At 36.2% G+C, this 17449-nt stretch overlaps 1 protein-coding gene across 1 annotated transcript in view; it reads left to right on the forward strand.

Annotated features, from left to right (window-relative positions):
• Positions 1-15237, forward strand: part of LOC107691040 (neuronal calcium sensor 1-like) — a 20007-nt gene extending 4770 nt beyond the window's left edge. The window contains exons 2-8 of the mRNA XM_016489511.1: positions 6407-6431; positions 10452-10590; positions 11222-11300; positions 11583-11671; positions 13355-13432; positions 13921-14041; positions 14585-15237. Of these exons, the coding sequence (XP_016344997.1) occupies positions 6407-6431; positions 10452-10590; positions 11222-11300; positions 11583-11671; positions 13355-13432; positions 13921-14019 (509 nt within the window). The 3' untranslated portion in view covers positions 14020-14041; positions 14585-15237. The remainder of the gene's footprint in view (positions 1-6406; positions 6432-10451; positions 10591-11221; positions 11301-11582; positions 11672-13354; positions 13433-13920; positions 14042-14584) is intronic.
• The last annotated feature ends 2212 nt before the right edge of the window (positions 15238-17449 follow it).

The raw sequence follows: 17449 nt of genomic DNA on the forward strand, positions 1-17449 counted from the left end.
CTGAAACCCTATTGTAATTGTAAGGATTTTTAAAAATTATTATTATTATTTTTCTCCGCTAAAACTGATCGTGCAGAACAAACCGTAAGGCCTAGAGAGCTGAAATTTGGCCAGAAGGTAGAGCTCCCTGAGGGGACATTCTGACAAAGGCTCACCCCAATCGGCCAATAGGTGGCGCTACAGCGATCAAAAACGCGTAAGTGCTAATTACTCCTAAACCGCTTGTCGTAGACTCAAACATTTTACATTTTTGGAATCCTTGGGTCAAGGCGAATTAAAAATGGTGCCAGTGATTTTGGGTCTAGGACGTCTCATTTTTCCGCAAATTTGACGTATGTCCAAAACCTACTTTTGCGAACTAGTCCTAGGTTTTTTGCCCGATCGGAACCAAACCACTGCAGAAATATTCTCTGGACAGTGAATATCAATAATTATCAAAAAAAAGTTGAAATTTCGACTCACTGTTGCAATGGGGCGCCAAAATGTTCGAAAGTCGAGGGCCAATTTTACAAAAAAGGCTATAATTCGTGAACGAAATGAGATATCTTCACCAAACTCGGTACACATGTGTATGAGCTCAATCTTTGGTCAAATTTAAAAAAAAAACGCAGATATGCCACTTGGTGGCGCTATAATTTTGAAAAAACTATTACTAGAAAACCGTTGGTCCGATCGACTTGAAATTTGGTTTGCAGTGTCAATGACTATAAGTGGCACAAGTGTTTATGACGACATTTGCGCATCTCAAAAAACATGGCCGCCATTGGCCAAACAATTTTAAGCACCTATATGACAGGGTTAACGGAGGTAATCGGCCACTGGGGGGCGAAATTGCGTTTTTCAAGTGCGTAAATTATTGTATATTGCGCGATTTTTCACACATCAACACAATATGCAAATCGTTTGATAGATCTTCTCATAATGAGTAACTTTGCTTCTAGAAACATTGCTGTCAATCAAATCGTTCATTAAATAGTCTCAATTACGTTAAAAACCTACTTTTGCGAACTAGTCCTAGGTTTTTTACTCAATCTTGATCAAACCACTGCAGCGCAATTCTCTGGACTCTCTTGATCAATAATTATCAAAAAAATGTTGAATTTTGTCCTTTGCTTACTTTTTACGGTGTCATTTAGAGAAGGGCGTGGTCAAATATACCCCAAAACCTATAAAGCCTAAACGAAAACTCCAAACTTTACGAAACTTGGTGAAAACATGTGTCATAGTGTACCCAAAGGCCTATGAATCCTAAAATAAAGCCCATAATATCTCTCAGACCTGTGTAAAATGATGCATACTTTCATTCTAAACAAGCGTGTAAAATTTAAGAGCGATTGGGTAAAAAAAAATAACAGTACAATAGTTATAAAGGTTAAAAACACAGTGTTGTATGAGAAATTGCAATTATAACCACTAGATGGCAGCGTGAGACCACTAATGGGCTCATTAAATGCACTGAAACAGTCCTGTTAATAGGTTAGCTTATGGATTCATGCTAAGACATTATAAAATCACTGTTATAACATTTAAAATCACATTGAGTCAAAGTTTACCATTTTGTTCATACAGACATATCAGTTTTTACAATAATGCCAGATTATGATTACAGTGAAACCTGAAAATGACATATACACTCTTAAAAAGAGAAGACTTGCAATAAGTTTTGTTTCACCTATCATTTATTTCAAATATCTATATATACAACAAAATGTGTGTGCATGTATGTCTGTGTATGTGTCTGTGTCTCTGTGTGTTTAAGTATGCTTATTGAGTATTAATAAACTAGTTTAATCATATCAGTGTGTGTGTGTGTGTGTGTGTGTGTGTGTGTGTGTCTGTGAGCATATTCTCCATTTTGGATGTGTTTTACTGTCAGCCATGCATCCAGGTTGGCCTAGACCCTAAAATAGACCACCTTAAATGCCTTTATGTGCTTGAACCCCGGTAATTGCTGCTTGCAGCTATATTTTATTTTTGTTACTTCAATTCCATTGTGATTTTAAAGGGATAGTTCACCCAAAAATGAAAATTACCCCATGGTTTACTCACCCTTAAGCCATCCTATGTGTTTATGACTTAATCGGAGTATAACTGAAAGAAGAAAGTCATATACACCTAGGATGGCTTGAGGGTGTGTAAATGGGGTAATTTTCATCTTTGGGTGAACTATCCTTTTAAGGAATTGATAAGGTTCTTTGGTCTCCAGTCATTAAAATAAATAGCATACACACATCATGTAACAAACCTTTCTTGTAGAGAGAATGCATTTCACATACACAAATATCAGTTTTTTACATAATGAGAATTAAGTGTGCATGAAGCATTGAAATATTTGCCTTGCGGGAACAGCTTTATGTACACATACAGAAACAAACAAGCAATCTGTAATTAGCCATTAACAGGTCTTGTATCCTCTCTTTTCTCTCTCTCCTTCTGTTCCCACATCCTTCTTCAGTTTTTCTCCTCTCCAGTCCTCTCTCGTCTTTTCTCTTTCAGCCTGGTTGTGGCTTGTCTCTTCTTGTTCTCTTTGCCTAGTGTCTACAGTGTCTGTTCCACTCACCTCTCAATCTTTCATTATCACTAGTTTCACATCAGCTATGTTCATCCTCTCCCCCTTCTCTCATCCAGAAATGTAACCTTTGGTCTCTCTAGATTGATTCCCTTGTCTAATTGCAGACCGGCAGCTGTCTATTTGGCCTAACACATCCACAAGCTGTCTGTAATATCATAATATTTTACTCAGATTGTTTGTTTTTGTCATCAATTCACACACTGTGTTCAGTTCTAGTTTATGTTTTATGGTCACCATGACGATGAGCTATATCCACTGATCCAGTAAAGACTGCTAGTACATCTTCCACTGCTTCAATAAGAAGAAATAGGATGATACATTTTTCCACCTTGCTAGACTGCAGATTTATAAAAAGTATTTACATCTGCTCTGCAAATGATCAACCATTGTGTTTTCATTTGACTACAGTTATTTACACCTATATGAACCATTGATTCAGAGTACTTTCCATAGATAGGGTACACGTTGTCTCGTTACTTTTTATAGCATTAAGGCCTGGTCACAACAGGAAAACTATTCGGTGCAATAAACATTTTAATTTGAATGAATGGCTGTTAATACGTCTGTGACGACCAGTGGTGTCCAAACCTATTTCTAGAGGATAACTGACCCGTAGAGTTTAGCACCAACCCTAATTAAACACACCTAAACCAGCTAATCAAGGTCTTCAGAATCACTGGCTGTGTATGAAATTGCTCCCTATACCCTAAAGCCCAAAGTATACTTCGTTTTTGTATGCGTGCGCTAGCGTATGCGTACAGTCGAACGTGTAGCCTTTCAAAGTATGCTCCATTTGATGTTTTGCGTGAACGCGGGCAGTCGACACGTGCTTTTGAAAGCTTCATCCATGTCTAGTGTCTGCTCTATTTTTCCCCATAATTTATGACCGATAACAATTTTTTTTTAACTATCCCATTCCCTCTCGCTCAGAAGCGCTTGTCAATGTGGCCATCTGTTGTTGCAGTCTCTGCTATTTTGTTGTTGTTGTTCTGACTCCTTTCTCTTCCATTTCATTTTCTATTGTAAAACAACGCCCTGGGACAGTGTTGCCATCTTGTGGAACAACTGATTACTGCAAAACAAATTCAATGCGCATGTGCGACCTGTGGGTAAGGAATTTTACTGCCTGCTGCTGTTTGGGTCTCCTTGTGGGCTTGTAGCAGTTTGAAAGCTGTAGCAAAATTTGTCCGATTTTGTTTGTTTGTTGTTTTTATGGGGTGACTGCAGGTGAAACTGTCATCTTCAGAGAACTTCCAATACACAGGAAAGTGGAAAAATGCCCATGCCCAGAAGCTGTCCAATTACCGTATTACTGATTTTGTGTTGTCGTCTTACATTCGTGCATTTTCATAGGAGTGGGAAAACTTTCATTAGTCATTAATTTACCTAATTCTCACCTCCTGGTAAGATCAAATATCCCTTGAATCTGCTATGTGTCAGATGTAAGAAGGAAGGAAATTTAAAGTAGATATTGGTGAAGTTTTCTCGGGACAGACCAGCAATGAGTTTCAATGTTGCAGTGAGATTCTAGGGGGTTTCTAGGAATAATGGCCGATGTGGCTAGATGCAGCTGTGTCACTTCAGACTTAATGGGTTGGAGATCCTGAATCTCTTTTTTAATTATTATAAAACGTTATATTGCGAAATTTGATTACAAAGAGATGCATGTGTCGCTTTACCATAAGGGTCCAGGTAGTTAGCAGAATGATACAGGTAATGTTCGGGAATTAGGATTGACAGTATTTGGGCATGTATATGGATTTGTTTATGGTTCATTTTAAGATATATTCACAAAAACACCTTTGTGTCAGCACCTTACATGCTAGTGTGTCTTCCAATCATTCGAGTTATAAATCAGACATATAAAACTGGCACCCAAGGCAGTGGATTGTTCATTATTTTTAGCCCGTCTCCATCTTTTGCTCTTGCCTTGCTCTTTTGCTGGTCTTAATTTGCTGCCACGGCCCACGATAGCTGACAGTGAGGGGGAGTGGTATTGTAGAATGAGTATAAGTATCCTGCAGCGTGACGGACAGATTAGATGAGATGTTTAGTGGTTTCTTGTGGGCTGGCTTTTTATGGTTTGTAAGGAGTATCTTGAGTATCTTATTTATTCCGTTTTAAAGGAGGTTTCTCTTCTAGTGTTTTTTTCCCTCTTTTGTTCTTTGTTGTAGCAGATGAAGGATGTAGTAGCTGGAGTCATGTTGAGTCATATGCACTGATGAGACACACCTGTGTTACCATGTGCCCTCTGCCCTCTCTTCTCCCTCACCAGAGATCTTTTTGCTATACCACTGGATTTCTGTTACCCTTTAGTTATGTAAATATTTTAATCCTTTATACCTTTATTATAATATTTGACTCCTTATTCAGCTAGTGCTCTCTCTACTTGTCAAGGTCTGTGTCATATCCCTGTTTCAACAATTCTCTTTCTCCTCATCCATAATCAAGGACATTTTTAGTATCTTCATACAATTTATCTTCTTTCACCATTTGTTTTTTCTCCGTTCTACCTTTTGCTCTACATGGATGCACATCACTGACCTTGGTAATGACTACATTCCTACCCCAGATAAAGAGCTTTCTGTGTATGTGTGTGTGTACATGTGCAAACACAATTGCAAACAGTACTCAAGAGTATTAAAATGTAAACACTGAACGAACACAAACCGCAATGACCGTCTGAGCCAATGGCATATTGAGAATATCAGGTCAAAAAAATGCTAAAGTGTTGCATCTGCACAATTCTTCAATATAGCATCTCACTGGGGCATCTCAAGACATGCTGTTCAAAGATTTAAACATAAGAACTATGCACTTATGATGTAAGTTTCTTTGGATACAGCAAGATCTAATCATAAAACGCCAAACACATCCGTCAAGCACATATGTACAAAATAGCCTCTAAATTCACTTGATAAAAGTGCTGAATTAATACATATAATGTATAACTGTATTTTCATTTACAGGTCCTTCCACTGTAGCACTGGATCTAAAAGTGTGTGTCTGCTCATGCGTATATATGAGGAATAAATCTTTGTGGAAAAAGCTCTCTCTGCAATGGCTCAGAGGCTGTCAAATGTAGTGACAGTAGTGACAGACCTGATGTTAGCTGTGTTGACATGGCAGTCTGCCTCTAAGCAGTGAGAGACAGCAACAGCAGATCTCCTGTCAGGTTTCCAGGTTTCCCTGTCTCCATTCAGCTTCTCAGCAGCAATATGATGTTGGTTATCTACTGGAATTACAATGCCAATAATTCACTAATTCCCCTATCTGTCTATCTGTCTGTCTGTCTGTCTTTCCATCTTAAAAAATACTTTTATTCAGCAAGGAGGTATCAAATAGAGCACAAGTGAGCGTAAAGACTTACATTGTTACAATCTATTAAAAAAAAAGCGCTGATTTATATATATAAATGAGGTGTTGTATGTGTGTGTATAACCTCAAGACTTTTTAAAACCTTCAAATAACACAATGCTAAACCATCAGTCAAAGTTTTACTTTACAAACATTATTATTATTATTATTATTTTTAAATTGCACTCATTTTAGTTATATACATTTTTTACAATATAAATCACGTTTGATTTCTACTTCCTTAAACAGAAACTCAAATGGTACTTAAGCATTCTGTTCACTACCTCAGGTCAGAAATTGATTTGGAACTTTATTCTCAGTTCAATTCTCAGTCACTACATTGGTCCACCAGCTAGACCAGCACCAAACCTGCATTACCCAGCACAAAGCAGCCTTACATGTAAAGTTCTCATTAACTGTAGATGGAACAAAATCTAACTGTCTTCTGTACTATGTCTTGTCTTGTTCTGTCTGCAGTTACAGAGAAGGAAGTTCAGCAGTGGTAAGTGTGCTCTTTATGTCCTCTCTCTGTACCCATCCCTCTCCCTCTCTCTCTCTTACCTTTCCTCATCATGACTTTACCTGAGAGATAAACTGTAATCGATCGAATCTGTACAATAATGTTATTACCCAAATGTTTAAATGATGTAACTTTCCATCCTTCTCCATTCCCACTAATCCTAATGCACAGTATTGTATTCTTGGCCATATACTGAGTGTGTGGTTCATGGGTAGGAAATGCTGCAGAAAGCATCTGCTTTAGTATATGAGTATGAATTCATGTGGTTGTGGTTTCATTGTAAAAAAAATTTAATGCGTGGTTGTGGTTTCATTTTTGTAGCCATCAAGTAAAAAAGAATAAAATAAGATATTTATACTTTAAAAACGATTTAAAGTTGTTGTTAAAAGTGTGAATTATTAATTCATTAATTTATTTCGTAAATCTCATTATGTTTTGGCTTCACACCACATGACATTTTAAAACCTGAAGTAATTTTTGCCATTTGCAGCACTATGTAACTTTTGGCGCTCTAGCGGTTAATAAACAGAACTGCACACATCCCGCGGAAGAACATTCCAACCGGAGCTACTTCTCTAAGTTTATGTCTATGGCGATTCACGCAGGTATGTGTTACTCCGCAGCGGTGACGACCCGACCAGGCTACAATAGTCCAAATATAAGTACTTATTATAAGTGTATCGTAGTGATTCGGAATAAGACAAAAACGCGGTTTGGAAGATGAATTCATAATGTACTCGCTCATTATATACATTTTGCAAATTTTGAACACAGAAAAAGTTACATAGTGCTGCTTTAAAGGTCAACTTATCTGATATTTTAAAATACTTTTTAATTATATTAATTTTCAGTGCATTTTTAAAAAAATATTAAAAGATAGGGCACAAAAAAAGGCACACGTAATTGACCCATGGAAAACTTTCTGACAGCAAACACCTCTCTTCTTTACCACACTGACTGACTCATCTTGGGAATGTCTGCCACCAAGGGAGGGGATGATGTTTTACTAAAGGGCCACATCATTGTAGATATTCAGTGCTTCTTCAGAGCACAGATTTTGGCTGTGTTGAATCATCGTGCCTCTCTCTTTGTCTCTCATTCTCTCTCTCCCTCCTCTGTTCTCCATAAATTCTTCACATTCTATGCCCCTCATGGCAGATGGGGAATGCTTGACTCTAGGCAGGGTGCCCAGTAGGGAAAGAGAGAAGGATGAAGAGAGAAAGAGAGTGAAAGAGCAAGAAAAGAAGACAAAAATGATGGAACAAAGAAGAGCGACTGACAATCCAAATAAAAAAAACGGAGGCAGTCAAATACAGTACTCAGAGGATAGGGAAGAAAGTTTTCTGCTTTTATAACATTTACAAAGTCTTGTGTGACTGTTCAGAAAACCTTGTATTTTATATGGTTATCTCTTAGAGCAAGCCAATAAACACCCTACCTTTACTCCTTGTCTGATTCTTCTACTCAGAGATGATGTACTGCACTATACCTTGTAGATATGGCACCTCACTGGAGTAAAGACAGGCACAACTGTCTTGTGTTGAAAGCGGAGCCCCTTGGAGCTCAGTCTAGCGCTGATCAGATTGCTAAGCAGCAAGCATAGACATGCCTACCAGCCACACACACAAACACATGCGCACACACAGCTCAAGGTGCGCATCACTTTCTTCTGTTTCTCTGATGATAGAAGTCTGTTTGTTGATACCAGAAGTAGACTTGCCTTTGAGCTATCTGTATCGAGTCCTCAGAGGATCGGTAGACAGTGCCTTACAAATGCTTTCAAAGTATTCCTGGGGAAGTGCATCAGATGCATAGAGGAGGAGTGATTTGTCTCTTCACTTGTTTACCAATAGATGCGTTAAAACTGTGTATACACTCTTAAAAATAAAGGTGCTTCACGGTGCCATAGAAGAACCTTTTTGTCTAAATGGTTCCATAAAGAACCTTTAACATCTGAAGAAACTTTCTGTTTCACAAAAGGTTCTTCGTGGCGAAAGAAGGTTCTTCAGATTATAAAAAGGTAAGAAAGAGATGGTTCTTTAAAGAACCTTTTACTGAATGGTTCTTTGTGGAACCAACAATGGTTCTTCTATGGCATCGCTTGAAGAACCTTTTGAAGCACCTTTATTTTTAAGAGTGTAGGAGCTGAAAGTCTTAAATTAGCTGCATTGTTGATTACATCGCTGCATAGTTGCAGTGTTGGTTGATGTCTTCCCGATTACATTAGAAAAAGATCTTTGAATCTAGGTAAGTTATAATGTACAGTTAGTCACCTTGAAGACATTTATTTTACAATAATGACTGACTAACTGCTCATTATACCACTTATTATGTGGCTAGCAAGTAAATCAGTGTGCATTAAATAGAGATTTAAGTTTAGATTATTGTCATGTAGAAAGAAAGAGAGCATTGAGCAATTTAAGAGACGTGATAAGAGCATTGCGTAAGAGATTGGTTGCTGGGGCAGTGGTCAAGTATAAAGTTTAGAGGTCAGTATATGGAAAAAAAAAAAAAACCAATTAGAACTGTTCAATAAACATAATTTAAGCAATTTTGTCTCTGAAACATTTTTGTGAACAATATATGATAGTAGTATATGACAAATGATAGCATACATTCCCAAAAAGTGTCCATCTGAAGAACAAGTTAAAATGTTTGTCCTGATAACAGCTATTTAGTTTTGATTATTTAAAGCAGTCAAGTTACTTATTAAATTGTGCTGCACATATGGTCATGTCAGTATTCTGTCATCAAGCTACTGTAAATTAGCATAATGTGAAAAATCTTTCTCTTTGCACAGCAAGCCCCTCTGAGGAGGTAATGAATGATTGGCTAATATAGTGCTTTATAACTGCAACATATGCTGGAGAATGTAATATTGATTGTGAGGGCCATTTTACAATGACTAAATTCTATATATTTACAGAAAATTGTCTTTTCAGTATGTGTCAGTGTTTTTAATGAGCTTCTTTTTCCCCCATGCTAGAAGTATTCAATATTTCATAGTTCAGTTCACACACCTTGCAACTAGCAATTTGGGCCACAAAAACTGAGAGTGATTCCTAGAATGAGGTCTGAAATGCAGAATCTAAACTGACATGCCTGGAAATGAATTTGCAATTGAAGACTGACGTGCCCTGTAATATCCTGGCCAACCATTTCGCCCTTTGCCCCAAATTGCTCGGAAATGATCTGCAATGATAGTCCTCAAGTTCGTCAGGGATCAATTAGCATAGAGAAAACAAACAGCGCTGAAGTGTTGTTTCTGAAAATGACTGGATAGAGTGACAGAGGTTTAATTTATATTGAAATACCCTGACCACATGTTCTGTAACACTGCTAGCAGTGCATTTGGGTGCTAACAGTTGGTGCCAGACTCTTTATCTTCACAGGGGGTTATGTACTGGAGGAAAAATGTTTTCATAATTTTCCCCACTTTCCTTTCTACTGTCAATTTACACATTTCTTTTCCACCAGTGTTCAGAGGTTTGGTGTCATTAAGTACTTTTGAAAGATGTTGCACACCACATCTGCATTTATTTAATCAAAAAATAATAATAAACTGTGAAATGTAATTAGAATTTCAAATTTGTATATATTTTATATATGCATTTTTGTTTGTGTGTGTGTGAAGGCAAAGCTGAATTTCCAAGAGCCATTACTCCCGTCTTCAGTGTGTACCACGATCCAGCATAAACCATTTTAATATGTTGATTTGGTGTTCAAGAAACATTTTTAAAAATCATTATTACAGTTGAAAATTGTTAAAAATTTTACTTTTTTTACACAAATGTAATGCATCCTTGCTGAATAAATGTATAAATTTCTTTACTGACCGCAGACTTTTGAATAATAGTGTAAATTTGTGTGTTCTTCTATAATCTTCTATGTTTAAATCTGATTCTTTTCAGAACTTCAATTTTTTAAATGCAAAAGTCTCTCTTTTCTTCAATTCTGCTCCCTCACTCCTATCTTGTTGGATTTTTCCTGTTTGTGTGGCAGGTATAAGGGTTTTATCAAAGACTGCCCCAGTGGTCAGTTGGACGCAGCTGGCTTTCAGAAGATCTACAAGCAGTTCTTCCCCTTCGGTGATCCCACCAAATTTGCCACTTTTGTCTTCAACGTCTTTGACGAAAACAAGGTAACAAGAGGCTAAAAATAGGGAGAAGTCAATAAAAGAAAAGCACTGTTACATTAACCTACTGGGTCTTTTTAAAGTGGCAGTTTACCAAGAAATGTTTTGATTTATCATCTTTGGCTTTGGCTGAATAGCAAAATGTGTAAACACTTTCATCTACTCAGCGACAGGGACATTATGTCTTTCCATTTTATTTTTAGAAATGCAGCTTCAACAGATTTGCAGAATTTCCTTTTTTTTTTTTTTTGGTAGAACAATTTGCTGTCAGACATTGCCGGTCTGATGCCCCTGTAGACTATTCTCAGATGCTTCTAGATTCTCAGTGGGACTGTCTGCTACAGTCACATCTTTAGACACACTTCCAAATCACTGTCAAAATGACATTTTCAATATGTTAAACCTTCTGTGAGGTGGTATTGAACACAGGTAAGATAACATCTTTCCCTGCTGCTGTCTGCAGGTTTTTGCTGTGTCACTCTGCAGTTGTTTGCCCTCTTTGGTGTCTCTTTCATCTCAGTCTGATGTGAGGCTGTAACAAAGCAGTATAAAATCAACCCTTTTTGTCACTCCTTTAGATTCCTTTGTACACTTTACCCATCAGTTCTCATGCTGTCTTTCTGTTGTGTATCCGCAGGATGGACGCATTGAGTTCTCAGAGTTTATTCAAGCTCTGTCTGTCACATCCAGAGGGACACTGGATGAAAAACTCAGATGTAAGACCAGAATTCCTTTATATATCTCATAATATTAGCAGTACATCAAATGTTTCTTGTTTGTGCAGCAGAGATGTGTTCATTTATCTGTCTCAGGAAGTGACATTTCAGAGTCTTATAGTAAAACAGATCTTACCCACACTGAATGTGCTACTAAATGATCTGAACAAGTCTGCCAAGTCTGTCAAAATAAACAGTAGAATAGTCTATATCCTCAGCTCATTTGAAGATACTGCAGAGAGAGACATTTCTTAATGTGCTTGCTTGTTATTGCTGTCACAGGGGCCTTTAAACTTTACGATCTTGATAATGATGGCTTCATAACCCGAGATGAGATGCTGAACATTGTGGACGGCATCTACCAGATGGTGGTGAGTCATTTGCTTCTCACTGAACCATAACTTTCTATTTCTATTGAGTTAATGAAAGAGCTTTCTTGGAAGGCCAACATGGTGTTTATTGTAAGCCTAAACTCTAATAATTGATTATGAAGGTCTGTCAAATTGATAAAGAGACTGCAGTGAATATCTTTACAAACACTGGCTTCCAGGAAGCTTAATAGCATTGGGTGCCTTTTTTATTACACAAGATATTTTCTTGCTGCTCTGATCATATACAATTGGCAAAGAGGCCCCATTCACCTGTGTGGTGAAAGTTATGAAAGTTACCCATTAATTCTATGAGAACAACAACAAGACATTTTCAGTAGATTTAGCTTTTTGTGAAAGTAAAAACATATTTTTTGTGCACCTCCATTTTCTGTCATCCAAATACATGTATATATGTGACCAGTCTTAAGTCGCTGGGGTATATTTGTAACAATAGCCAAAAATACATTGTATGGGTCAAAATTATCGATTTTGATTTATGCCAAAAATCATTAGGATATTAAGTAAAGATCATGATCCATGAAGATATTTTGTAAATTTCCTACCGTAAATATATCAAAACATAATTTTTGATTAGTAATATGCATTGCTAAGGACTTCATTTGGACAACTTTAAAGGCGATTTTCTCAGTATTTAGATTTTCTTGTAGCCTCAGATTCCAGATTTTCAAATGGTTGTATCTCAGCCAAATATTGTCCTATCCTAACAAACCATACATCAATGGAAAGCTTATTTATTCCGCTTTCAGATTATGTATAAATCTCAATTTAAAAAAACTGACACTTAATTAGTGTTTTATCCTGGTTACCTGGTTTTGTGGTCCAGGGTCACATATGTTTAACTAGTATATAAAATAAGAAACACATGAGGAATCTTACATATTGAACATCTTACATATTGTGCATCTCTGCAGCAGAATATTTTAAATATGTTAAGAGTATGGGGAAAAGGGTAACTTTACAGTGAGGTTTTTCACAAGAACTAATAATAAAAATACATGTAAAGCGTTAATCTTGCAAATTTTTTATAGACATTAAAATTGTTGTGTTAGATAACTTTAGTTACTGTTTAACTGAATTAACTTTAATTAATGCTAAGCAGTAGTATTTTCATAAATTAACTTTAAATAAATAAAACATGATTGTTCTTTGTTATTCATGATACCAAATACATTATACATTAAATTAACATATAGAAACTTACTGTAAAGTTCCATTTACATACAGCAGAACACTTATTACTATTGTGTTTTGCCCTTGGATGCTATTGAATGAACATAATTCACCATATTTTCTATATTCACCGTATCGCTTACAGTGATTAATATTTTTCCCTTAAGTTCAACTTGATACACGCAGTCAGCTGAACTGCTTGTATTCATTGCAGTCTTTTGTTTGTTTCTTTGTTTTTTTTTTCTTTTTGCTCAATTGGCTGTTACAAAAACGTGTTTGGTTTTATCTGAAGTGCAAAAATATAAAAATAACAACATTTATCTTTATTTTCCATACAGAAATAAAATTTCTGGCATCCAGGATTTGTTTTACCCCATGATAGGCTATAAACACAGATGATTTGTTTCCGACTGTGGTTGTTTCTTATCCTGCTATCAAAAGTCGGGAGTATAGGTATGTCCTAATAATTTATGCCTGATTTATATCTTGCAGGGGAACACAGTGGAGTTACCTGAGGAGGAAAACACACCAGAGAAGCGAGTCGACCGCATCTTTGCTATGATGGATAAGGTGAATTCTGTGTATTTATTTGCTGTGTACTTATTGTCTTCTGCTTTTTCATTCTTCTCATACACATTACTTGCAGAAATGGTTGACTGTATAAAAATAAATATGGAAAATGTACTGCATTTATAGTGAATTGCAATAACTCTGAGAATTTTTAGTCATCAACAACAATTCAATCCCATGACTTCCTACGACTGAATATTCATAGCTGTAGGTTCAATACCAATGGCTTAGTTATTTCTGCTGTGATTAAAACACAGAAGGCACGCCACATGAAAGACGCAAAATAGAAGCTCTGTTGCACTGCATCTATAGAGTACCTCGGAAAGCTTTGATAAAAGAGCCTTTGAAAGGACTGAGCTCTAAAGAGAAAGAAGAGTCTTTCTACTTGATTCCTGTATATCTTCCACCACAAACTGTATGCACTTAATACGATTATGTGTGAAAACAGTGACATGACTTATGACTAACTGTCTTCCTTTTGTCAACAGAATGCAGATGGGATGTTGACTCTGCAGGAGTTTCAGGAGGGCTCCAAGGCAGACCCCTCTATTGTTCAGGCACTCTCCCTTTATGACGGCCTGGTGTAAGCCCATCTCAAAGTGGCATTCAGTGAGTCCCATTTCCCATTTTCCCAAATGCTGATAACAGCAATGTTCCAGCCTGCTGACTACAGTGAATATTATAAATGCACACATCAGTGTTATTGTTATTTATTATTTTGGGTTAGCTTTTATTTTTATCTTTTCAGTTTTCATTTTAGTTTAGGTTTTGTGCTTTTGTAACATTTTTTTATATATTTCTATATAGCTATGATTCATTTTTGTTTCAGTTTTAGTAATTTTAGTACTTCAACCTAATCTTATTTATTTCAGTTAGTTGCTAATGCAGCATTTTAAAGTTTTTTCAGTTGAAGTTTTTCATCTAATACTAATATTTTATTTTATTTTAGCTTTATTTCAAGTACCTAAAAGAATTGTTAATAGTTTTAGTTTTAGCTAAACAGAACAACACTCGGGACACATCTTTACAATTCTTTACAATACTTTTAACATTAGTCCTTGACAGTTGATGGTAATTACCACAATTCATTATTCATTCACCCAGTCAGTTTAAATTTAAAGTTTCTGTTTTTCATTCCTATCTATACACTAGGTAATCAATATAGCCCATTTATGTCATCCTGCTGGCACTGTGAGAGGAAAGCTGACTTGTCACCAATCTCTTGGACCTGCCAACATGAAGGTTTATTGTGGGTGCTGCTCTCAAGAGGGGATCAGCTGTCAATCACTCATCTCCACTGTCACTGGAAAACCAAAATCCGCTCAAGACAACGTAAATCCTTGCAGAACTCATTTGGGATGAGTGATGTACAGTAAAGGAACCTTTTTGTAAAGAAGAAGAGACACTCATATAGACAGTGACTGAGGGCATCCACATCAGTGTTATTAAATGTATAACTCAAATATTCTAAACACCAATGAATGAGTTCCTTATAGCTGTGGGCATTGTCATAGGATGGACCTAGCTGGATTTTGGTCTATCCATCATTACACGATGAACGAAGATGCAGTTGCACCGTTCCACAGAGCTTCAGCAAGCACTGGCATTGAACAACATGCATTTAGTTGTATTTATTTATATAACCTTTCTATGTAAATTAGCAATCTTCAACAATAAACAAAAACCTATAAATCTCCTTATAAATCTCATGCTTATTCTTGAGACTTGACAGTTAACTTCTGACAGCCATGATGTATTATACTTAGACTGTAACTACTCACATGCCACTGCTTTGCTTGACCCATAGGCAGTCTCACAGTACACCTTGTGATGAAGAATGCAAATATTCTACAGTATTGCATATTGCTGTCATGACGATGTGGGCGTATATGTGGTACAGTCAACAGTCTCAGACAGCTATTGTGTTGCACCTCTGACTTGTTTGAAAGAATGAGATTCATTTTGTGCCAATAGCATATATCGCATTCATCAGCACTGCAGATGCCCACAGTGTTTGAAGTTCTGCACAATGTTGGTGTATTTAGATTACTGATAATGTTAAAATTGCGCTGCTTTGAAATCAGCCCCTTTTTTTAAGCCCAACATACAAGGTATATCTGCTCTCCACTTGCAAATGCACTGCTGAGTTTGTCTTAATGTCACAGAAACACTGCAGTAGATGAAATATTGTGGTTATGGGGTAATGTTAATGAAATGTTAATGGGGTCTCTTTAAATAAAAATGTTTTTTATGAAAAAAATGTCTTGGGGTCTGTTTAGGCATAGCTCTAAAAGAAGCAGTTTCACCTGAATATTGCATGTTCTAGCTAATAATCACCACCTTTTGCTCTAAAAGAACAGATAATATCTTATTTGTATGTAGAAACAGAATCAACACTGGTATTATCAAACCAAAGAAAATACATTTTCGGTTGGAAACAACATATTTTAAGAGCTAATTTTGCAGTCAGTCAAATTTCTGTATTATTATTCAGTAAGGGCTCATGAATATATCGTGCCTGATGGCTTCAAACATTTATCTCCACACTCCACCCTTCAATAGAAATGGTGTAATGGACGTGCAGTGTGAAAAGATTCCAGGCTAAAAGGACCAAAAATGGAGATGGAAATGTTCAAGCTGGCAGACAGAACCTCACTGCTTGCATAACATAATGGAACACTTTTCATTGTTCAATAATCAGTTAAACCAACCAGATTTTACTCATGGAAAATATTAGTCTCATGAATAATAATGTAAGCTGGTACAGACAATGAAAGGCACCAGAAAAGAGAAAATTAATTATGCCTTTTCACATTTATCTGACTGCTTCTATACTGTTATACATGGCATATGTATTAAATCTGTAGTGTTACAGATCTGTAGTGATCAAGATCTCATACTTAACACGTGATATTAAATACATGCTGTGGATATTGTTACTAAACATCTTATCATGACTTAGTGCAAACCAGTTACGGCTCGTCGGGGGAGGCACAGCTTCCTCATAATTTTGAGGTGAAAATGGAAGGAGGACGATTTAATGTTAATAAAATTCACAATTCATTTCAGTTCATGTCTCAGAATGTGTATTTTTTGTTTGTAATTTCACATTTGTAATAAAATAACGTGAAAGCGTCGCTTTTCTATCGCGAATGTGCCGAATCTGCTGATGTAATTACAACCGCTAAAAACACAACGACAAATCAGACAAACCGGAAGAGGTAGGTATAGTTTGAGACAGCGCCATTGGTTTGGGATTACTCACCGCTGACTGGACGAGACATCTGTCAATCAAGGTATACAGGAAGAACCAGCCGAAGAACAGCAGAGTCGTGGTAGAAAGTTCGGAGATGGTATTAAAGTAGCTCAGTTTAAATGTATTGTATGAATTGCCCTTACTATGGAATAAAAAATACTGAGTGTTTATTATATTACATTTTATAAAAACTTTTTTATAAAAAAGTTTATAAAAATTATTTTAACGATGATTTACACATTGAAATAGCAACATCTGTCATAAAAAGCTAAATATGTTATCTTTAGTGTGTATGGAAACAATTGACATCTTAGGTTAGTGTCTACATTTTACATGGCATAGAGAAAACCATGAAATCCCCTGTTTTGTATATTATTTTTTAATATAAGTATTTACAAAACTGCACAAAATAAAAAAAAAACTATTAAAATATATTACATTTTTATAGAAATTAAAAAAGAAAAATGTATATAATGAACGTTATTGTAACGTATTGTAAGGACATATTGTAAGGACATTTTGTAAGAAAAAAAAACATAAAAAATAAACATATTCCAGATTAAAATCTTAATGACTTCATGCAATTTTGTTGACCTTTTTATATGTATTACAGACTCTGATTGTTAAAATTAAAATTCACAGGGGTTGATTTACATTTTTTTTTTTTTTTTTAATTTTGGAGAGTCAAAAGTGCCCCTAGTTGCAGAAACACCCATCTACACTTTCTTGCTATCTGGGCTCAGCCACCTCACCTGACAGCC

The sequence above is a fragment of the Sinocyclocheilus anshuiensis genome, unplaced genomic scaffold (assembly GCF_001515605.1).
Source record: "Sinocyclocheilus anshuiensis isolate Anshui unplaced genomic scaffold, SAMN03320099.WGS_v1.1 scaffold386, whole genome shotgun sequence".
NCBI classification, from domain to species: Eukaryota; Metazoa; Chordata; class Actinopteri; order Cypriniformes; family Cyprinidae; genus Sinocyclocheilus; species Sinocyclocheilus anshuiensis.